This window comes from Charadrius vociferus, unplaced genomic scaffold (genome assembly GCF_000708025.1).
Source record: "Charadrius vociferus isolate BGI_N301 unplaced genomic scaffold, ASM70802v2 scaffold105, whole genome shotgun sequence".
Lineage (NCBI taxonomy): Eukaryota > Metazoa > Chordata > Aves > Charadriiformes > Charadriidae > Charadrius > Charadrius vociferus.
The window spans coordinates 2,922,420-2,947,509 of record NW_009648543.1 but is presented as its reverse complement, the minus strand read 5'-3'; the positions used below and the strand labels follow the sequence as shown (position 1 = coordinate 2,947,509).

At 35.8% G+C, this 25,090-nt stretch overlaps 1 protein-coding gene across 1 annotated transcript; it reads right to left on the bottom strand.

Moving 5' to 3' along the window:
* Positions 1-1,975: 1,975 nt before the first annotated feature.
* PNPLA4 (patatin-like phospholipase domain containing 4) lies at positions 1,976-23,902 on the bottom strand. Its single transcript, XM_009885960.1, has 8 exons — positions 23,744-23,902; positions 22,860-22,986; positions 17,102-17,286; positions 13,009-13,103; positions 12,694-12,829; positions 9,886-9,951; positions 4,388-4,540; positions 1,976-2,402 (listed from the first exon to the last, which is right to left on the bottom strand). The coding sequence occupies exons 1-8, from the start codon at positions 23,900-23,902 to the stop codon at positions 2,271-2,273; spliced, it is 1,053 nt and encodes a 350-aa protein (XP_009884262.1). The 3' UTR covers positions 1,976-2,270.
* Between the last annotated feature and the right edge of the window lie 1,188 nt (positions 23,903-25,090).

The following is a 25,090-nucleotide window of genomic DNA, read 5'->3' as shown; positions in this document are numbered from 1 at the left end:
TGGGGGAAGGAGGAAATTGAATGGCAGTAGTCACAACACCTGAATGCTTAGAAGCAGCCTTGGCTTTTTACATGAAACAGACTGTGACTATCCTCCTGATTTACCTTTTCCAAATATTTCCCAAATATGCTAATCAATCAAGAAATAGCCCTTTTTACAAATGAGATATCATTTTTCACACAAATGAAATGGATTTAAACATAGTTGGCTTAAAATAATGCATTTCTGAAGGTGCTTTACTACGCTTCATTAGGACCAGCTGAACAACTTGGACAGAATAGGGTTGCATCCTTCTACTTCAGGTAGGTCATAAACAATCAAAAAACATTTATAAAATGGTGGTAACTGAAAAAATCTGAGTCTTGCTATGCACGCAGCAGTATCCATTTTGAACACTAGTGTTATGACTGAACAGATTTCTGTTCTCCTTCAACCTTTATGCTCCAACACAATCAACTCACTTTATCTTATCACAGTGAATGCTTCTGCATCTTATCTCTGTATTAATATGATTTTATTCTTCCTGAAAAATCTTGCATCATCTTATCATAAACCTATGAAGGTCAATCTCTAAAGCACTCGACATAACCCGTGGCTCTTAGGGCTCAGTGAACATGATACTGTATGTGCTCCTGCAGATGTCATCAATACATGCTGAAAGAAGTCAGATTTTTATGGATTAAAGAGCATAGCAAACTGTGACATTGTTGATGCTCAAAAGCAAAATGTATCATCAGTGAATGAACTTCACATTTAATAACCTTCTCCTTTAAAACTCTTAAAGGACTGCATGCAGATAAACAAGATAAACTATTTCTTAATAGCATTACCTACTATTTCTAGTCATGCTGAAAGTTACCTTCTGTACAAACGAGTATTGAAGTGAGGCAGGCACAGGTCTCTTGATAGCACACTTATTTCAGTTTTACCTGTAAAAATGCTCTCCTACAGAGCTGGAAATCTTGCAAGCTATCCTGTCTTCACTGTATACAGAACCTCATGAATCTAGAAAGAGTTGCTGTTCTAAAATGAAAGCAAGATGCTTTCCATCAGCATTTTTTATTTCTTTCATTATCAAAAGCAGTAATACACTAATTCAGCCCCTGCCACATGAATCCTAATCTGATGTAATCTACATATGAATATGTGCTGAAGAGGCTTTCAAGCAGCTATAGCAATTTTTTATTTTTTTTTTTAATCTTATTTCTCACTGCCCCAGATTTTCTGTTGTTTTTTGGGGGGAATTCTATAATTTCATACATCTTTAATTCAGTCTCTGTTGGTTAGGGTTTTTTTATGTATTAAGAAATCAACTTAAAAACACACTTTAAAAACCCACTGTTTGCTTTTCAATAAAGTTATGAATTTTAGGATTTTAGCATTTAAACTGGAAATCCTGAAGTTCCACTGAAGGTAGTCATTGCAAGGTGAATGGTAAAAAAACAAGAGACATGAGTCCGAGTTCACTACCTGCTGACTTACTGCAACTTCTCTCCAACAGACTGTTTTTTTTGCAGATAATCAGGTTATTATAGCAATCCGAGAAATTTAAAAATGCACTCTTGACAAAAGTTTCAAGAAAATATATTTATTCAATTTTAGCAGAGGAAGAAAACATAATAAATATAACAATTTCTTACACCCTTCTTTACAAGATATTTTTCAGTTCAAACCACATTTCTATTACAGATTTCATCTAGTATTTCAAATTTTAAAAGACCACATTCGCTGAAAACTGCAAAATGAAAAATAACACATATCAGAGTAAAAGAGTGCAAATGTTTTATTTCTTGTGGCTAGTGGTAAGTGTTCAAATCCTTAGAACATTGCAAGATATGTATTAGATCAGCAATATTGCAAGCATCCAAATAGCGCACACAACTATTGCATTAAGTGAACAACACAGATTGTGATTTTTCATGGTACAACCTCGAATTGTCTCTCAAATAACACTGAAGAAGACTTTTCTGCAATTATGACAACACGAGCTTTTTACAAATCCCACAAAGCAAGTCCTCAGCTGAAGCAAAACGCATCTAAGCTTTAACCTCCTCAAAACAAGACAACCACCAGGCAAGTACAATTCCATTTTGACTTGTCTATACAGGACTTCGGAGTGCAACCGATACTTTCTCGGCAGAAGCAGATGCAATTCCATTGGGATTTTTATTTCTGTAAACTGGAATTGGTACAGCAATCCTTAGATTCTGTAGGATACCTACAGCTGTGTTTTGACAGCCATGAGGTTTTGTTATTTTTCTCAGTACCGTCTACTCAAACCAGTTTTCTTTCAGTAAAAAGCGTACAGCATCATCAAATCCATTTTTGTACAATGATTCCATTTTCTCCTGGTTTGGTGGGAACAAAGCTTGATTAAGTCTTACTAGGTTGGCTAGAGACAGCTGCAACAGAGCGAGAAGCTATAAATTAGTTTATTAAAGCAACTTATCCAGACTTGACAGTGTTGCTATCTGTTCTGTCATCTGTTTCATGTGCCATATGTAAAAAACAGCATGGTTATGTCTACACTAGTAAATTAACCACGTCCAGGTACACTGCCGAGCGCCAAGACAAACTGGCGCAAACAGTGTGCATATGTACTACTAAACTCACAGCCTCCAAGACAGACTGACTGCCTGTAAAACTGCCCAAAGTTTCTGAAACATTTTAACTTCGGGAACATTCCCAGAACTGCCTGGCAGAGTGGTAGCTGGCACATGCTAAACTTGTGCAAGGAAATATTTTGACAGCTTACTAGTGCAAACCACCACATTCGTGGGAACATTCCCAGGCAATTTTTAACATATAAGTACAAACGTAGCTTGTATTACCAACAAATAAGGAACTGCTCAGCATCTCAATTGGTCACTTTGGTGGTGTAAAAAGATTTTAGATTTTCATTCTTGAATAAAGACATTATTAAATTGTTTACAATAAAATTAAAAATATAATTAATTTAATAAAGTTCTGAATGCTTCATTTCTATGATTAATTTAATACTTTAGCCACATACTTTATCATACCAAATTTTGAAAAAGAGTATCAAAATCATCATTATTTGAAGTAAGCATTTATTCAAATTCTGACACTAACAGATGGAAGAGGTTCAAAGAGACAGAAAATTGTTCACATTCCAATTCAGATAAATGAAGATACACAACTCTTCCATTTTATGCAGACTACAATATTGCTGAAAATATATTTATTCTTAGTTTACATTTTTGCAGCTCTAAAAGCTAAGGGTGCTTCAAATGGAATAATTTAAAATGTTGCCTGAAATTCTGCACAAGTCTGCACTTGCAGGACCCTGGAAGCAATGTAACTCTGTAATTAATTTTCTATCTCTAAACTAATCTAATCACCAGCTTATTTCTCCTCCTCTAGATGCACTACATATTAGACAGAAATCACAGCCAAGAAATATACAGTAAGCAATTGCATATCTTTTCAATATATAAGGAATCAATAATCTCATGCTTTATGAACATATACCAAGTACTATCATGCTTAAAATCTCTCTGAGAAACATTATAAAGATTCAGAAATTGGTTCAATTTAGGATGACATTACTCAAATTAAGAAAACATATTAAGAACTGTCTAAAATAAATGTAAAAAAATACTACCAATTATTGCTAACCTTTATTTTTTTCTTTCTAATGAAGTTTTTTTGACAGCTAGGTCTACTGCTATTCAGTATTTTATTTCATCATGTCAAATGAAGCAATACTGTGGTAAGAGTCTGTGAGACAAAGCTTGCAAAGGTAGAAACGCCAACATTGAAAAGGCATCCATAAAAATCAGCTTTAGCCTACATTTAAATATACAGAAATGCTTCTGTAACAGCTAACAAAGTAATTTCTGGAAAAATGTTGTGGTGTTAAACGTTCAAAATCTTAACATGAGCCCTCTTAAGCAAGGAGGTGACATCATTGCATACCATTTCAAAAGTACAACAAACTTGTATTTTACATTCAGTTAGAGCAGCTAATTTCAGCAAGTACAACAGGATGTTCTGGAGTTTCCCCCTCCTGAGGTATTCTACAGAAGTCTTTTTTTCCTTTTTCTCCCTATAAACACCCTGGCCAACCAAATACAGCTGATACTTAAAGGAAGCCTAGATTATTTACATTTAATACCCTGTGATAATTTGCTCTATTTTGTACTAGATCAATGCTTTTACTCTTTCTGATAAAATTTATTCTACATTTTCTTTCCCTTGTATTTAAGAAAAAGTCTACACTCCATTTGCCAAACAGAAAATGCCAAAACATTACTTGATATATAAGCAGAAAATAAGCTTAAATATAAACTTAAAAATAAGCATAAGCTTAACTGCTCGACTACCTTTCCTTCTTCTGAAGTTATTAAATAGCAAAGAAACTCACCATTATATCTTGTTTTGCAAATTTAACATAAAGATCCACACGTCCTTTATCTTGGGGACAGATATCTAATCGACCACTGAAAGGAGAAATCGTAACAGTTCTTCCAACAGGCAAGATAGGAAGGCCATTGGTAAGGCCACCGTCAACCCACTTCTATTGGAAAATAAAAATATTTTCAAAGTAACCTTAGTACAGTATGATCATAACTGAATACTTCATCCTTCCTGTCCCTGCCTTCTCCACCCAACCCTCACAAAAACTTACAAGTTTCCTTCTCAGAATACCGTGCACAGGCTTGAGTAGGAGGCATAAAGTCAAGGAACTGACAATGCACACACAGTGTTTAATCAATGAGTGTTTGGCATAATGCCTAAATACGTGTATAATATATTTATCAAGCTATTGATAAGGCTTGTTAGTTGATCTAATAACAAAATGCCCCACGCAAAACTTTTCTCAATGTATACATGAAAAGAGAAGATTGCTAATATTACATGTGAACCATATCAGATAATGTATACTCCTCTAAAACATTACTCGGATTCAAACTAGGAGCCGGACAATCTGTATGTGCAGGTAAACTGACTGCACAAGCTAAACCAAACATGACTTCTCTCTTCTTCTTCCTGAGTCTCCTGTCTTCTTAAATACACAACCCAGGACAGCAATAGCTAGAAAGTAGAGGGTAAAGGTGGGAAGGAGCTGAACAAATATGGCATGTAAGAGGGAGAAGACATCAAGTCTGCTACAGGAGTTGAGTATAGGAAAGAATGAGGAAGAAAAAAAAAAGAAAAAAGCAACCAATTAATTTCTTGAAGAGCCCCACGTATTTCCTGGTTCTAAAGGCAGACTAGGTGCACAAGCCTGGTCTTCACAGAGACCACTGCCAAATTCCATCCCAGTATAAGCAGAGACAACCCAAAACTCAACATCAGTCTACTGGCTAGATTCACAGAATTCACAGAATTCACAGAATTCACAGAATTGTTAGGGTTGGAAGGGACCTCTGGAGATCATCTAGTCCAACCCTCCTGCCAGAGCAGGGTCACCTACAGCACGTTACACAGGACAGCGTCCAGGCGGGTTTTGAATGTCTCCAGAGTGGGAGACTCCACCACCTCTCTGGGCAGCCTGTTCCAGTGCTCCACTACCCTCATAATATATTTATCAAGCTATTGATAAGGCTTGTTAGTTGATCTAATAACAAAATGCCCCACGCAAAACTTTTCTCAATGTATACATGAAAAGAGAAGATTGCTAATATTACATGTGAACCATATCAGATAATGTATACTCCTCTAAAACATTACTCGGATTCAAACTAGGAGCCGGACAATCTGTATGTGCAGGTAAACTGACTGCACAAGCTAAACCAAACATGACTTCTCTCTTCTTCTTCCTGAGTCTCCTGTCTTCTTAAATACACAACCCAGGACAGCAATAGCTAGAAAGTAGAGGGTAAAGGTGGGAAGGAGCTGAACAAATATGGCATGTAAGAGGGAGAAGACATCAAGTCTGCTACAGGAGTTGAGTATAGGAAAGAATGAGGAAGAAAAAAAAAAGAAAAAAGCAACCAATTAATTTCTTGAAGAGCCCCACGTATTTCCTGGTTCTAAAGGCAGACTAGGGGCACAAGCCTGGTCTTCACAGAGACCACTGCCAAATTCCATCCCAGTATAAGCAGAGACAACCCAAAACTCAACATCAGTCTACTGGCTAGATGCATTCACTGACATTGTATATGAGGTCTGGTGATCAGACGCATCTCACTGAAGTTTACACATCTACAGCCAAATTAGTCATTCTACACTTCCTCTATGGACAAGGGAGAGAAAACACTGTTAGCACATGATTCACCTTATCCTAAAGTAGCCATTTACATCTGATTTGAACTGTACTGAAAAAGTACTTTCTTCTCTTCTGCACTAATTATAAAAGAAACATACATTAACTATGTATAACGTAGACTACTACAGACACCTAAAGCTAGGCAAGTTTAAATGCTGTAAGAAATAATATTACAAGATCCACCTCAGTGCTTCTTAAGGGTTTGACCTCCCCAAAGATAAACTGAATAGTCCAGGATATCAGCTTCAAGTTTCAATAACACAGAACACTACAAGCAAATGGCAAATTGTACTGGTACTCTTCAGCATCAATCAGGCAGAAGGCTGCTTTTCTGCTGTAGGTGGAAATATATGTGACCACTATGAAATGGCAAAATAATGCAAAAAACTTAGTCACAAAAAAAAAAATCTCCCACAAAAAGTAAACTATTGGGAAGTTGTTTATGACACGTAAATTAAAGCTGTCTTCAAACAGTTGGCGAGACACTGGCTTTCAATGTAGTGAATGCTGTACAGGAAGCATTACCTCAGGTTACAGTGTTTGCTCTCCAGAAGCCCCTGAGATTCTCTGAGGTCCATCACTTGATTGTACAGACCCCTCTCAGATGTGTCCTTTCCTCTCGCTTACAAGTCAACTTCCTCTTAATTCTGTAAGTATAGATTTCTCCCAGTGCCGCATCTGAGTTCATGCAACCAGAACACTTTGTTGTCACTTGCCCCTCCTTCCACTGTCATCTCCGTGTCTGGCGATACATGGATTTACTCTTTTACACATGGATATATAGCAAGCACCACTTGAGGAAGGAGGGGGGAGGAGGGCTTGCTTTGTCCCTCCACCCCACCCTTTTCTTCACTTTCTCAGGTGAAGAAACACCTGAGAAACACTTCGGCTATGCTCCTGAAATATAAGCTACAAATATTCCCATTCATTAGTCTCCATGGCCCTTCTCACCCTATTATTTCATAACACGCTTTAGAGCTCGATTCTTGGCATTACCTCCCAATGTCAGTACCCACAATCCACCATTGAATTCCTTCAATTTCCACAAAACTTGTATTTCTCAATGCTTAAGATTCAAATTGTTTTGCCTTAGAAAAAGAGGCAAAAAAAATAATAATTCCAAAACCATTTAAAGCAATCCTTCAGACTTCTCAAACTCCATCACACCAGTGCTGCGATAACTGAGGAAAGATGCAATGTACCTTAATATTTCTAACCCCGAGGCTTTTTTTTGTGTGTATGCGTCTATAAATAGTCATAGTTATTATTGATCTATATGCAATGTTCCTTGGAGTACTAGGTAGCTTTTTGTTGCAATTCCTACAATGACAAGAACAGTGGAGTCCCTGTCTAAGCCAAGTCAAAGGCACTAACAGACGACATTATTGTCTTTCACAAGTCTAGCTTCGTAATTTTACCACTTAAAAGTTCTGTCACTTTTAAAAAATCTGATTATTTAGGTTATTGCCCTAATAAAATCAAAACATTTACCAAGGGCAGGGCAATACTTTTTATTAAGCACTAACTTTTGTAGATTCTGTTATTCCTGGCTGACATGCCCTCTGTCGTTTTATTTTCTTTCAGGCATTTGGGAGAAACTTCTTCTCAGTCAAAAATATTTTGGCTCCACAGCCCCTTATGTTACACAGTTAAAATAAAACATTGATATGCCGCAAATGAAGAGATGCAATGCCACAGATTCCTTTAATTCCATTAACCAATTCTTGAAAAATGCTTCTGTCCTGCAGACAGTAGGCTCTATTCCATGCTCCATGGACCATATGGCCTAAGGAATTTATTCCCTGGAACTAGTGTAAATGCACACAGGCAGAACTTTGATCTGTTAAAATAAAGCTTCCAGGAAACTTGGAATATGACGCTAATACAATAGGTGGCATCACAGCGCCAAATCAGTATCCAGTCCATCTTATTGACTTCAGTGCTTACCATGTGTGAATCATGAGGTTACATGCCATGTATGTGGCTCTACACTGCACGCTTTAGGGCCCCTACTACCCCCCAACATAGCCTCATTACCCATTATTCCAAGCCATGAAAATATTACTGCAATAGAGATCCTACAGTTTTTGCTCTCACCAGTACTTCACCAGTACTCTAGACTAAAGAATGGAAGCCACATTCATGTATAAGCAGCAGTTTACAAAAAAAAAAAAAAATTCTCCATGCCACAAAAGCACTATTTTTCAGAGTATGAGCAGACATGCAAAACTAATCATTCCAACAAATAACAATAAATTAAAGCAATCTTCTCCTCGGAAACTGCCTTTCTGAATCTCACTTCAGAAGAGTAGTAAGAAGCTTTGGGAATTACAGCAAGCTTTCAAATAACAGAAGAACCAATTTCCATGAAACATTCATTGATTTTACTTTTGAATGCAAAAAATAAATTTGGGCAGGAACAAGAACTGTCCACTCTAAGAAGAAGCTGCAGGTGTTTCAGTAAATACTACAATACCCAGGCAAACCGTAATAGTGGTGTTCATCCAGTAAAATGGGTTTTAAATAAGTTTAGGACAAAACTCTGAGCCAACTTTTTAATTTCTTAGTTGAAAGAACACCACAAGAAATTTAACACCTCCTTCCCTTTAACTATTGGCAGAATTAACGTCAAACATGCACGTATGGCCTTTGAACTGCATAAGTAACATATAAAGACTCCAATCAACAAAACTTCCAGACCCTGGGAAGCTGCAAGCAGTCTCCATTTAACTCAAGCAGTCAGGCAACACTGATTTAAATCCTTCAAACATTTTAGCTGATATGTATTCCTGTGTACAAAATTCTAAAGCTGAGAAGCTTTCTGACATAACAAACTAACTCCCTCTTGCTAGAGACAAATGCATATGGTTTTGTGTGTTTTTTAGGCAGGGTGGCTGTGAGGATTATAGATGTTCTAAAGACATCATTTGGATGCATATGAGAAAATAAAAGAAAGTATTTCTCAGAAAGAAATGTCTGTTTTCATGCTTCTAGTAATTACAAGCAGAGTAAAGAGTCAAAATTATTCTTAATAAATTTGTGTAAGAAAGACAAAAAAGTTCTTGAAGCTAAACCAAGTATAGTAGTGTACAACTCGCAAAACTTCATAGCCACGTGCTATAGGGGGGAAAAAAAAGTTTATTCTTTAATGCTTGTCCAGAGGCAAGAGATCTGAAGGTACCTGGTAAGCATATAATTCTGTACAGAACAGGAGAACAACACAAACACACACATGTAGTCCAGCAGCACCCAATCTGCCAAGATCTCCCTTATGACCTCCATTAAAAAGAAAAGCAGAATGGCGGTCCTTAAAATTGCAAAAAACCTTTCAGAGTTCGTAACACAGCTTGTCTTGAGAAGCATCTTTACTAAGAGAACTTTCTTCTCATGGTAAGTGTTAGACATCTTTAGGAAACAGCTTAATGCTACAGAGATCATTTCAGTCTGAGCACCAACAATTTTTGAAAGAATATACATGAACAAACTCATGTCATCTTTCACAGTATTAATCTACAGTACCAAAAGAAACAATAACTATACGACAAAATACATTACTGCACTTGTCTTCCCTTAAAATCAAATAACTACATTATAAAAGAATGCTCTTACACAAAAAAACAGGTTGGCAGTCAAACTTAATGAAAAATTACCTCTCCTTTATATTCCACCGGTTTAATTCCTGCGTATACTGGTACAAAACTACTTGCTAGCAGGACCTAGAGAAAAGAAAGCAGAAAGAATAGAGAATAAAATTGAAGAAAAAGTAACAAAGTCATTCTGAACCAATACATACTTTCAAACATATCTATCTATATTAAATAATGTAGCAGTAATCACTCGATAAATCAGTCTTACATAAAACCACTGTCGTCTCAAAATGTCTACTTTGTTGTATGTTAAAATATGATTAAAACTATTCAATAGGGTTTGGTTTCTTGACTTGACAGTGACAACTCGCAAAACAAAATATCACAAATTAACTCACTCATTAATGTGATTCAAAAGACTATGAACTTAGTTTTACAAAATGTGAAGTAAATCTGTGATTTTGCAGAAACTAAAAATGCATATGCTGAAAAAAAAATGCAATCTAGAGTATTGTCAAAGAAGCTGACCCAATCATTCTGCTGGCGCATTTAAATAGTGTTTACTCTTCTAATAAATCAGATTTTCTAAGAATTCAAAATTTCCAAAATAGTATAAACAGTCTGAAAATTCACACATGTATATCTTTATGAGTATCGATACTTTGCATTTAGTATATTCAAGTATTAACAAATTACTATTTGCGCTATTGTAAGCTTACAATGTGCTGTCTACAGCACTTCCCAATATTTAAATAAATTTTTTTTTTAGACCAGGACACCTCTTCTGTGATGTACAGACGTGCACACACACATACATTTCTATCCACCCATAGCATTATGTATGAGAGTGTGTATGTATCTCCATACCTATGTATCCACCCATATATATATATGTACACAATTAGTATACAGCATTTCAAAGAGAAGGGATAGATGTGTGGATGAAGTGGAAGAACTAACACTTTCAGTATTTCCCTAACACTAACAGACCAGTGTGGACTCCTATTTCACTGGTCCCACTTTTTCAAAGTAAATAGAATTATAGAACAGTTTAGGTTGGAAGGGACCTTAAAGGTCATCTAAATAAAAGTTCTGTGCTCTGCTCTCTCACAAACATACAAATCATGCCTCTCTTGCCCCTCACCTCCAGTTTAAGAACTGCATGTCTAGGAATGCTGGTACACGATGATTGTCTTCCCATATGTAAAGACTATTTCAAAAGTGGGAGATTATTAACTGACTTTCCATGTTCACTGGGAATAGCAAAAGAAAGTAAGAGTTCAAAATTGTAGCAACACATTCAGTTTAGTCGGTACAAAACACTTTGGAACCATAAGGCTTGTTAAGCATTGAAACCAACTGCATATGCAAGTTGAAAGACTTCTGGCAGAGGGTACGGAAGTTTTGCTGCTATAAAACATCATCTGCCCAGCAGTATCTTTATCCATGCCTTGGATACAGTAGATCATGCCTAGGAGAGGTGTAATACACTCATATAACCTAAGAAGCTCTATCCTCCATGCTACTGGGGCAGCCACCCACATTCAGACTGCTGTGTAAATGATACAGGCATAGCTGAAGGCATGCACAAAAGCACATATTAATAATGAGATGCACTGAAAGAACAGCCAACATGAATGTATTTCGATGTGCAATTATTTTGAATTTTATTTCTGTTATTCCAACCCATTCCACTGCTAGCATATGGAACAAAAGAATACAACAGAAATGGTGAAGGCAATGAAAAAACTATCAAAATTCTAACAAAATATACATATTTCCAATGTTGTCTTGAAGCTTCTAATTGTCTTCAGGTTAGAAGATTCCACTGCAAAAAACCATAAACCTACAGAATAATAGTCTCCATGCTTGTCACTGTTGGCTACCATAGCTAGAAATAACACTGCATAATCTGAGATAATCATGCAAAGGTAATTATGCAAAAAGCTTAAGTCCTACAAATTTTGAGAACTGATTGATTGTGTAGAATATAACGGGTCAAGATTTTTTTTTAAAAATGATACTTTAAAGGCAAACTTCCAATGCATACTTTGAGATTTTGTTAACAACTGATTTTTTTTTAAGTGTTAATTATAAGGAATTTCTTACTGTAAGCATCCACAAGGACAGGGAGAGAAGGAAACCCTTCTTACTCTATTTCCTCCTTTATTCTGCTGTACCTTATGCCATCCTCCACTAAGATATAATCAATTACTAGAAAGAACATTTGCTTCACATGCATCTGAACTCATCCTTCCATTGTATATCAGCTTATGTATACAATCTTGATCAATCACTGAACAAGTGGCATTCAAAAGAAAAGAGATGGGCAATAAAACATATGCTTTCCAGTGACAGTTAAAATACAGTTTATATATGGTATGTAACATTACATTATATCTATTCCCTGTGAGGACTTGCAGAAAGTGCTGGATTTATTTATTTTTTTTTTAAGACAGGAAATTTCTTTTCTTTACTTTCTCTTGTGACGAAACACAATATAAATGGGACCAATGAAGTAAGAGATGCAAAAAGACGCTACAAATTGTTACAAAATTTGGAAGTCCTCTATTTTATTCTCATCTACTGTAACCATTAGTTACTCTGTTACTTTTTAAACAGACTTTGCCTACAAGGTAGTCATTTACAAACAGGTGAAAGAAACACACACAAAAATAAATTTTAGCAAAATTTGTGAAACTGTAGGATCAAATTCTTTTTCCATTGTTTATGGCACGGTTGTAGCACCACTGATAGTATAAGTGATTACTTGAGTAAAACAGTGATTTATTGTACAGCTAATAACATACTCCTAAACCTTGAAGAAACTCAAGCACTTCTATTTAAAGCAGTAATATTCAATTTTATTACCTTAATGAGGTCCTCCCTGGAAGCAAAACTTGAAACCAAGTGATTTTCTGCATTTTTGGTGTTCGTGACTGAGACATAGAGCCGGTTCTCAGCTATCTCGTGAGCATTAGAAGGAAGAATAGACTCTATGCCTTCCCTAGAGTAAAGGAAATACTAAACATTATTCACCATCATTATCTAAAAACCTTGCAAATAAGTTAGGGGTCAAATAGTGCTGAGCTTCCCACAGTACAGAAAAAAAATATACACACTCTCCATTCTTATTTAAGACAGCTTCACACAAAAACAATCTTATAGATGCATTAAGATAGGTACCTAAGTGTTTTCATAAAATCATAACCAGGTGTTACAGCACCGAAGTCCAGTTTTCTAACTTCCTCTGCAAATCCATAGGCAAACTGCTTACACTTCTGCAAATTAAAATATTCACCATTAAGGATGTTTTAGCTACGAGAAGTATGTTCAGCTATGGTATCTAAAAAATACTAGCAGCTAAAGCTTTAATCAAGAAAGCGTTATAAGACCAGACTAAAATATTTTCCTGTATGTGCTGGGTTTCTAACAAGATATGCATAACAAAATGTTGATCCTTTTTATAAGAACTAATTTGTAAGAAAACAAGACCCCCAATTAAAAATAATAATAATAACAAACCCTCATAAGAATACCACTTTAACAATCAAGGAAAGCTAAAGGCCATTTTTCTATGTATAACCACTGCTAAATAATCAGTTCTCTGGACCATGTCATTACAAGAACAATCATCTATATTTCAAGTGTAAAGCCACCTTTTATTTTAAAGACTACTTCAGTACTAAAACCAGACACAAGTACTTTAAGATGCCTATAAGCATTAAAAAACCCCTACAATTATTACAGTTTCTTCTTACTAATGCAAAAACCATGCTACTAACAAATACACATATTTAATGAATAATAGAAGTATTTACTTGAATGGGATACTACAATGGAAGACAAAGGAAGAAAATACACCTGTAGAAAACCAGGCAACAGATTCCACTGCACAGAGAACCTCTTTTATGAAAGCTGAAATGCCTAGCATTAACAACTGCAGAAAAATACCTTAAAGTGTGAGCCATAAGAACTCCAAAAGAAGAATAAAACAATAGGTAGCATTTATTTTGTAGCAATGATTCTGAAACAATGATTCTGAATGCTTAAGACTCACTACTTGCTATTCGTATTCCTTTTTTTATCCTTTCATGCAGACTTCTCTAATGATTTTAGGGACTTGAAAAAAAATGAAATCCAATCTTATGCAACTTTCTGAAATTGGTACTCAATAAATACATTATACTTATATTCACTTATTTAACCACATGCTTACAGAATAAAAAATCTATCTATAGATAGTTTGGGGTTCCTGGCTTATGAGCTTCCTGCATGAAGAACAAATATGTTGTTACTAACAAAATAAATTATTGACTTGACTGGGGAAAGAAAGAAAAAAAAAAAAGAAAAAGAGAAGTGAATGAGTCCTATTGAGGAGGAGGGAACAGGATTTAATGGATGGAAAAAGGATTCAATGGATGGAAAAATAGGAAAGGGTTGGAGTGAGGATTAGTATGAGATCAGGAGCAAGCTGTCTGGAGCAGTTTAACCTCCTCACATCATTTGTACGACAGAGCAGTCACACCTAGGTGAAAGACAGAAATGTAGTTCTTGCATCCACTTTCTCTGTATGGCCTTCTGACAAATGTATGAAAAAGGTTTGTTAAGAGGTCCATACCTCTTAAAGCAGCAATCACTGTAAAGATTTGTGCTAATTCATTCCACATAGGTTAGACTTGTGCCTTTACCCTAGGAGGTGCTTGCCACTACCAGTTCCAAGCCAATTCAAATATTTAAAACTAGTTACATGCACCACGCGTCTTGAATTTATTCTACATTAGGCAGTTAGGCTTCTTCTGTAGTCAAACAGTTGGAAAGAGGCATATTCAGACACCTCTCCCTCTTCGAGGGAGAAAGAAACCCACAAAACCCTACATAGAAGCACCTGAAAACTACTGTCCTTGTATCTAAAATGCTTTAATAAAGTGATAGGGAACTAGAGAGGTAGATGAATCCAAACCTAGGTGAAGGGCAGAAAACTAGTTTCCGTATTACAAGTACTAAGAATAGACTATAACTAGACTCTCAATTCTTGCTGCCAGAAGGACAACTTCTTACAGCTACAAAGTCTTCATAATTTTATTGCTAGAAGCATTAAATAATACATCTAAATTTTAAATAGTGACTGAGGACATGTTTAGAAATTGTAGCTGCTTGTATTGAGTCAAGCAAACTTGACATCAAACATGATCAAGGTACTTCTGAAACAAATAGGTACTTATCTATAACTCTATAAGCCTCCCTAGAATTCTGAAGTCCTGTGCTTTTTCAACAGTGACAAAAATCCAAGATACAACTGAAAAACATTTGCAAACTGTCATATTAGAACAGCAACAGTCAAAACAAGAAACCCTCAGTGTTACATTTTCTCCAAAATAAGGAAATGCTGTATTAGAGGTTTGAGACTGGTAGATGGAGAAAGTCCTAATTATAGGTTGTCTAACATAGCCCTCTCGGGGGGGGGAATAAAAAAATTAACTGATGTAAGAGTTATATTTGTGGATATAAAATATTTCAAGTTAGAAATTTAAGACAGGTAATACTATAATTATCCTGATGTGAAAAGTTAATTCTATTCAATACATAACACTGCCTTTACTTAAATTCTATGAGACTTAAGAAAAATTATTCCCCCCCCAAATACCTCTCAATTATCCATTTAAACGATATAACAGAACATTCTTCAGTTTGTATTAAAATGTGTTTTCCAGGAAAAATCCATCAGACCCAATGTAATACAGGCTTAGTTTCCACAAACATGAAAAATAAAACCTCTTGTAATATTTTTACCTAGAAAGATTTTTGTAAGTTGGACCAGGCTGGGAACAAATGTTCAGACCCAGAGCCTAGATTAAGCAGAAGAATTTCCTCAGGCTAAGAAAAGGCTAGCTGCTGTACTCACCCTAGAGGAAATTAAAGTCAGAGGTATGCATTATACCACGCAAACTTGAAACTGAACTACTAGACAGAGGCTACAAAAAAAGGAGTAACACCTGGACAGAATACAAGGTTCTCTTCACAATGGAGTGGAACTTTCCTAATACCAAATCATACAAAGAATGCACCTGGGGGTGGTGGGATGGAAGGAGGCCAGGGAAGAACCTAACTGCTGAAAGCAACAGAAGTATAGCTAACTGCAAGCTAAGTTCATATCACAGCAGAAACAAACAGAAAGATCAGTGGCAAAGTATGGTACTGGCTGGGACTATTGTTTGAATCAAATGCAATGCAAGTTCTAACAAGAGAGGCCTGGAGAAAATTAGCTGATGCTCACTGGAATGAAACCTTAAGTGTTTTAGAACAAAAATCTAGCTGCCTTTCCCCCCAACCCTCGATAATGCTGTTTATTATAATTAAAAATATTAAAGAAATATTAACATTTTGGCAAGGCCTAGTCCTCTACATATATTAAGGCAAAGTCACTATAGGCATTTCAGGAGGGCAAAGCAGCCTTAACCTAAGGCGAAAAACAAAGGCGAAACTAAGGCGAAAAAAAAGCCAATGACTTCCCACAGAAGTTGTAACAGAGTAGTCACTGAATATCACTTTGCTGTCTCTACATGACACCATATCCATGGTGAGAAAAGGGTAGCATCTCTGGAGAAAAAAAAAAACCCAAACACACACGTATGCAGCATGTTGCAACTGAATGCTGTGAGGGTTAATCCACCCGGGCGTACAGTGTGGCTACTGCTGCTAAGTCACGAACTGTACTTAGTCTGGAGGAGATGCACAAACCACTTCTTGTGCTGTCTAATGGAGCACGGACAGCGGCAAAAATTTGAGCCGGTCTGTGGTGTTCATTGACTTTATGAAGATATAGCCCATCTACCATTTTCATTTCCTTTGACAAAAGGATGAAAGGATGAAAGGATGGTGCCATGCATTTGCTTAACAAAGCCTACCTCTAGCCAAGAAAACAATAATTAACTTTGTAATGCACAGTGATTAAGTGCATATACACTTTAGTATATTAAAGTACACCCGGTTACATACAACTCAACATTCACACACATGAAATTTGTACCTACATAGCTTAAAATATAAAGGTTGAATGACAGACTTTTGTCATAAAGAAGTACTTGCTTCATAAACATTTCTGCCCATAAGTCACAGATTTTGTTAATGAAAACGCGTACACAAGTTCTGTTCCTTTACAAGACGCAAGAAAAAACACAAGAACGAAAATATTTAAGAAAACTTAATGGTAGATGATTACATCAAAAATATCCTTTTAAAATGATCATGTCCTATACCTACAAGTTTATTAATTTACCTCTATATTTTCTGGTACTGCTAATAAGACAGTGGCAGCCAGTGATCCCGCTGAAGCTCCCGCAAAAGCTTTCACAACTTTCAGTAACTTCTTACCATGCCTGTAAAAAGCAGCTGCTGCCCCCAAGTGGTAAATTCCCAGAAACCCACAGGCTGCAAATGACAGATTGATATGTTTCATTTTTGCTGTGGAAATAAAGTTTCACAGTCAGAAAAAGGATCAGATATTTTTTTTCTTATAATATACATCTATTCTTTTGGCATGGAACACATAATATACTATACCTATATTAAAAAAAAAAAAAAAACAGTTTATTTAAGAACAGCAAAAACCTTTGATTACTAAATACATCAAACAAGTAGCAATTAGTTTAGCATCTCCAAAATTGAAAACAACTCTAAAATACTCCTTAGCACAAATCCCCTTTTCAATCAAGAAATATACATGTCTATATACAATATAACTGCACATTTTGATCTAATCTGTCAAAGAAATAAAAAACGAAAGTAGCTACTCAAAAGTGATAAAAGAACACTGTTGGAGAGCCAACGTTGTTAGCCACCTAGAGTAAAAATCAAAATAATTATAAAACTGCTGTCTACTGTGTCATTATACTCCCCTTACACACATAGCCTTGAACCCAATATAATTCCTTAAGAAAACAATTTTTTCCTTCACCCTTGGAAGTCATTTGCTCACCAGTATTATTAGGAATCATTAATAGAAAAATTCTTATTTGAAGTCTTTTCTTATTTAGAAAAGAAAAACACACAACATATCATTGCTACTATTAAGAAGGAATAAAAAACCATCAAAGTAAAATACAAAGCACTAAATGTTTGAGAAGACACAAACTCTGAATGAGTCAAAAATAGAATTCAAATCTAACAAAACACACACACAGGAGCATAAGTTCAGATCCTTAGGGGTGGTCTATTAAAAAAAAAAAAGTATGTACATTTTATTAGCTCTTCTGTTTCTGCAAATAAAGACAATTACGACAGCAAGCTAGTCCACAGATTATATTGTAAAGATATACAAGCTATTGTACAGATTATCTTAGTATTGAATTGAAAATAAACTCCAAGTATATTTGGGTACACATCAATATGAATAAGACTAAAAAAAAATAAATCAGTATAGTCAGGACTATACTTCGTTTTTCTGGTTCAAAATGAGATAGTGGATGAGATGTTTCTTTTAGAAATCATCTACAGACACTGTGGTGTGAGTTCTGATAGAGAGAGGCAAACAGGCACAGCAATATATTTTGGTTTAGTTGCCTCTTCAGCTCAGAAATGGAAAGAGCAGAAAAGACAAGGATAAGAAACACCTTTCAAAACCACTAGATAAAAAGACGTGCTAAACTCAACTCCTTAGCCCATAACATGATTAAAATCACACCATGATCATATCTAACCAGGTTTACTATTTTCCCCTAAAAAAAGAAAAAAGGAAAAAAAAAAAAAAAGGAGTGAGAGAAAGAGAGATCATGCATGTGCACACATCTCATAGTGCCAGGGCATACTGAACACTGTTTGGTGCATCAGACATGGTGCTAAAGCACTACACTACCATAAGTAGTGCTCTTTACCCCTTTACATTGGAAACATTTGCATATCTGCTCGTAGGTATGAACACCTGTAACTTATAGCTAAAACATTTGTACTGATAGAAGGGATTTCAGGTCGACTGTTACTGTGACAGTATGAAACGCGGGCATTTGCAATGAAGCAAATGATAAAGCATGTTACTACTTTTAAAAAGAAAGGATCTTTTAATTCAAAGAAAAATCACTGTACTGCATAGAAGATAAAAAGTTTACTCAAGATTTTACTGGAAAACAACAAACAATTCTACTTTAAAGATTTTTTTAGTAGAGTGGAAAAAAACTAAAATAGACTTTGAAGTACGATGCCATGATGTGCTTTCTTTCAGGCTAGTTAAACTCACAGTAGTTTAACCAACTGTTGCAGCTGTTTCCACGCCTTCTACAAATTAGAAGCAAAGATGCATTTGCATCATGGGCCACTGACATAAAAGGTGAAGCTGGTTAAAGCAACTGCATTATTAAGTAGGAAGACAAGCATGGAAAAATTAACTCCCATTTTCCTCCAAAAGAGATTTCAGTCTGAAGACACTACTAATGGGAAACGTATGAAGTAAGGACCACATTTACATAGTTGCTTGGTCAGAAAATAAACAAGCAAATTAAGAGCTCAAAAATCCCAAGAATTACATCTAAAGGACCTATGAAATGTAACTAAGAAACACAAGTGTAAGATAATAAGCTTATTTAAATAAAAATAGCATATGTACATGCATATATACATCTTCTAAACCTTCTTCTACAAGGCTCATCTACAAAGCATTCTGAAAGGTATCTCTCCCTGCTGGAAAATATTTATATGTTCACAAATAAAAAAAAAAAAAAAGATGAAAACTAAAAAGAGTACCTAAAGCACAATTACAGCAAGAAATTTCAGATTAAAGAAATTTTTTAAAAAGAGAAAAAAAATCCCTACAAATGTAGAAGACAATCACACTTCAGTGCATGAAGAATCAGCTGGTACATATTCTTTAAAGTGAGAAGAACAGAAAAGGAAGTTATGTGAACTGAAGAGATTACTTGACTCTCAGATCAAAACCTACTGAAAATACACTGACTGAAGTCAGATGTCCATACCTTCTCTTACAAGGCTTCATAAGGAAGCTTTATTTTCGTCTATGAGCTTCATTCCTATCTAATTATCAGCTATTGTGAGTAACCACTGTTCTCTTGGGTGTCTGGATACATGGCATTCACTCTTTGATGGGAGTTAATTTCTTAACACTTATATCCCATACTTCTCTTACTTCTTCTTCATTCCCCTACCCAAGAGATGGAGATTATTGAGTGAGTATTCACAACAGTTTCTTGACTGACAAAAGGATTCAGTGAGAGATGAACATGCAAAAAGAAAAAAGAACACTAAGATTTCAAGTAGAGGAATACTGTTAAAGAATGCTGCTCTGTTAAGAGCAGACTAATTTCAAGTCCAAAAAGATGAAATAAATACAATAGAAAGAGCAGTTAAAAATAAATCTCAGAAGTACTTGAACCACTGGATTTGTATGGCATGCAATACAGAACTGTTTTACAGATTGCCCAAGAGCATGGCTGCGTTATCAAGTCACTGCATTTTTATCAATTAGGGTCAGTTCCCAGGTCTAAATTATGTATTTATCACAGTATCAATTTTAACTGGCAAATGACATTCAGGTTCAAATGACAGATCCAGTGGTTACATCTAGCTGCATGACTGAGAAATGTCTTTTGCACATACATGTAACAACCCTAAAAGTGGGCCAATAATTAGAGCAAAAATACTCCTTGAATCATAGAATAATTCAGGAGGTCTCTTGTCCAACCTTCTTCTGCTCAAAACAAAGTCAGCTATCAGATCAAATTGGGTTGCTCAGGGCTTTATCCAGTTGTTAATTGAAAAATCATGTACTGTTTAGCTCCTAAGTGATAGCTAATACCTGTTGCTGGGTGAAACAATCAGGTCTTCTTTCATTTGTTCAGAATATTAAAATCAGTAGACTATTGCAAATAATCAGCACTATAGAGAAGAAACACCAGAATATTAATATCTTCATTCAGCACTATGCATCTACCCACGGGGAGGTTCTGTACATTGGAGGCCTCTTACAACAAATCTGTAACAAAGCGCTCAACCTACAAAGATGATACAGCTGAATAAGAATGATGGTTCTAGAAGGAGCTATCTGCTTGACAGGTGCACTTAAGCAATGTCATTTCACCTTCCAAAGTAATCTTTGAGTAAAAGGAAAAGATAAGAAAGCACTTATTAGATGAATGTTCTGTAAAATCAGAAAAGCAAGAAATAGGAAACCAAGATACTCACTTGTATGATAATATAAGCTTTCCTATTTCTTTTGATTCTTCCAAATGTATCATGGCAACACTTGATTTGCAAGTTAGAATGGTGTGTTTCAGAGACAGTATGATTCAAAAATGTCTTTTGCTTTGATGATCTGGTAGATCATTGCTCTTTTGATCAAAAAGAATAGTAGAGTTATAACAACTCCCAAGAGGACATACAGAGAAAATTAATTAAGTCTACAGTATGAATATTCCCTGCCAATTTCTTACAGAGTACAAGAAATGGCAGCACAATCACATCTGGATATAGACCATTTTTTCAGATGCCTGAGCAAACAGCAGAAATCTTACTGTATTAGAAAGGGTACAAAACACCTGTTGCACAAGACTTCAGACCAAATATTCTTAGTGGGTTTAATGTAAGTTCTGATTATTAAAGATATTGTCTATTAACTCAAAGTTATCATATTGTCATGTTAAGAAAAAATTTCTTTGAATCTTAAATGATGCACAAGTACATTTCATGTAAATAGGACATGCTTTTGCCCCTGCTTTTCAAAAAACCTCTTACGTGATTGGCAAATTTCAAAATACGAAGATTTTAACTGGCTAAGGGGATAAGTATGCTTCTGTTGTCTACAAGAAAAACTACAAAAGCATAAGAAAAGATAAGTACAAGAAGAAACTAGAAGGGTACTGGGGCTGTTCAATCTCATTGATAGTGCAGGAGCATTCAGGAATAAACATAAACCTAAGAGTTCTTTTTAAAAGATACCTGCATCTGTGAAACAAGGATTCACTGGTGATTACAAATATGCTGGGGGAGGGCACGTCTGACTACTCAGTAGTATCTCATCCATTTGTAACGCAAACTTACAAAAGAATGTACATAAGGAGACAAGGCTGTACAGCAGAATTACAATATAGTACAATACAGCTTTTTCAGGATAGGTACTGTCCTCCTGATTGTCATGCACAAGAAATAGCACAACAGTTTCTCATGCTGCTGTTTCCTGAGCAATGTAATTATATAAACAGTATATGATCTCAGTGTCTTAACCAGTCATAACTACCTCCATGTCATCCCATTTGTAAACAAAAGCTGAAAATGCCCAAAGCAACTGACTAAAAAACCTTTACAAACAGAAATTAAATATACATAAAATGTGAATGACCAAGCACCCTGAAGCAGAGGAGCTAAAATGTATGATGTATAAAAGCACATTTGAGAATTAGTTACTAGATAGGAATGACAAAACAAACAAAGTTATGGAAAGAACTGTTTAGCTAGGAAGCATTGCTAAAATAAAGGTCATAACTGTAACTACTAATTTACCTGAATCAGAAATCACCACTCACAAAGGAATGTTTAATTGTTTTTTCATGTTTATAACAGAAAAAAAAGTTTACTAGCATCACAGACTATTCGTAGCCTTCAGTGAATATTGATTCTCCTAGTCAAAAATAGGCTCACACAAAACAATAACCCATCCAATAGACTGTACTCTACTTAAGAGCCACCACAGTTGCTAGCAAGAGAACAGGATAAGCAAGTTTTGCATCTATACAGTCACGTGGAATAAACATTATAAGAATTTCATAAAGTTGAAGAAAAAGAAATTAAAATAATAACAATACAAAATAATCAGTACACAATCCAATCAGCCATTAAGACACTCAAGAAAATTAAATGAGTCTTTGCAAACTATAAAAATTGTGAATAATCCCCTTGAAATTACAAAATAAACACATGACATGATACAAAACTTTCAAATTAAGTTTAGACCATCTTGGTCACTAACACAAGATGTCTAGAGAAGATGGGGAAAGCTGACTTCTTAAGAAAGGGGTGGCAAAAATGTTCCATACCTTCTAAAGAATGTTGGCTTCCATCACATACTCCACTGGGACTTTTTCCAGAAGCTATTTTAGTTCCCTCTGCACTAGAAGCCATTCTTGTATCTACTACTGATCGTTTATCATTTACCTTGGAAACCTACAATCATACAGTCAAATATTACTATTTAAAAGAGAAACAACAGGCAAATACAAGATGAATATAATTTATTCTTAAACAGATTAATAAAGTCAATTAAAATAGTTGTAAAACCATCTAGATCAATTTCTCAATTGCTTAGCCCCCCTGAACTAACTCAAATCACAATATCCCAATATTTATAAAGTGCATGCAGCAATTTATATTTTAAAGATGAACTTAATTGGACATCTAGAAAAACACTGTCATTTGGAACTGCCAGTGTCCAAAATTAGTCTTAATTTTGTGTCCTTTCCCACTATTTTTGTTTACAACCAGTTTTTTTTTTTAATAATCAAACTCCTATGTTTTTATCCTCCGTTGCAGATCCAATAAAAATTGACCTTTTCCCCACACTTTTTTATGCAATATTGCATTAGTAAAAAGTTTTCCAGAGAACCCGGGTCCTATTCTTCACTAAACAGCTGTCACTCTAACTAATAAGCCTGCCAGTTATCGTGCAGTATTGTCTGAAGTACAATTTGAAAAAATTAATGTTTCTCCCCAACTTAGAATTATCAGACACAAAAAGTCAATTCTGAAACACTGGTTCTCCTGCAACTGCTTGCTGCCTGCCCCTTACCTTGGTAGGCATCTTTACTTCTTCTGATCTTTTACTGCAAGATCAAAAGCTTAGCTCTGTAGATTCTAAAAGAAACACTATTATCACTGTATTGATGCACATTACTTATTCCTAGAGCACCACAAAAATACTTACCTGGAATTTAACTCTGTTATGTGGCGCTTTTATGGTGCAATAGTTTAGAATTCCAATCCAGAACTGCTGAGTTTTTGGAAACGTGCAACTACACAATCCGCCTTCTTTCAACCGAAGCAACAGTATTTGAGCACTACAAAGACTTTTAGCAGTCCACATTTTCTCAAAAGTGACCTCTGGATGTGGTAACCAAACTGATACTCTCAGAAGCTGTTTTATAATGGAGTTACAAAGGAAGTATCAACAGATGAGCTGCTTGGACACCACAGAGGTACACAGTAGAAACTTTCTTTTAAACGTAACCTGTTTAAAAACATTAAGGCAAAAAAAAAAAGAAAAAAAAGAAGAGAGTAGTTGAAAGGTAGTTGCACATCAAGGTCCTGATACTGTAACAAAATCCTCTTCACAGCCCTCTCACATAAAACACTAATGTGTTAACAGTTGATTCACTTGACAATGAAACAGTTCTAGGCAGAACTTTGGTTCAGTAGCCACTCTCTCTCTCACCAGCCTCCATCTGCACTGTGTTGTTCACCACTAACCATAAAGCCAACTGTTCATTTCAGAAACAGGAAGGACTAAAACTGCTAATAATGCAAAAAAGTGAACAAACTGTCCCTTATAATTAACAACGTGAATACATTGTTCCTTCTACCTCAGGTGAAAAACGTGCAAGGAGGTTTCCAGCAACTTCAAGCCAACTGTTCACAAAAACAGAGCACTGATGTCAAGATCCTAGTAAGACAACCTCAAGGCACTCACGAGCCTTGTCATCTTCTATGCTACAAGGATATCGTAGGAGTGGCATGCAAATCAAATGTAAGTCTGGTTTACACCTAGCAAGAATTTGACCATAAAGAGTGACATGTGGAAATGCACTTGTTCCGATGAAAAGAAAAGCAGGTTATTGCCCTGACTACCAGTGCAAACAAACCCAGCGCGATTCTGTGTAGGCGAGGTCTCAGAGGTACTCTATCAACTTCAAATTAACCCCAATCAAATAAGCGAACTTCAGGCTTTTTTCCGCTTCATTGTGTGTGCCACGAGGCCTACAATGCTATGTAATTTTTCCTTCCTCCACTTCTGCTCAGTGAACAACCAACACAAACCAGCAAAGCAGGGCCGAAACGACGAGAGAAAACTTTTAACTGTAACAAATGCAGAACGTCAGGTGACACCTGAAGCCACCACAGCAGGAGGAAGAGCCCCGGCGCCTTTTAAACTTGAAAACTTGCGACAGGAGGGCCGTCCTTAAAGCGGTCCACGTCCCTTCAAAGTTTAAGTCAAAACGCCCCAATCCTTCCCCGTTTCCCTCCGCGCAGGTTCCTGCCTCAGACACCACCACTA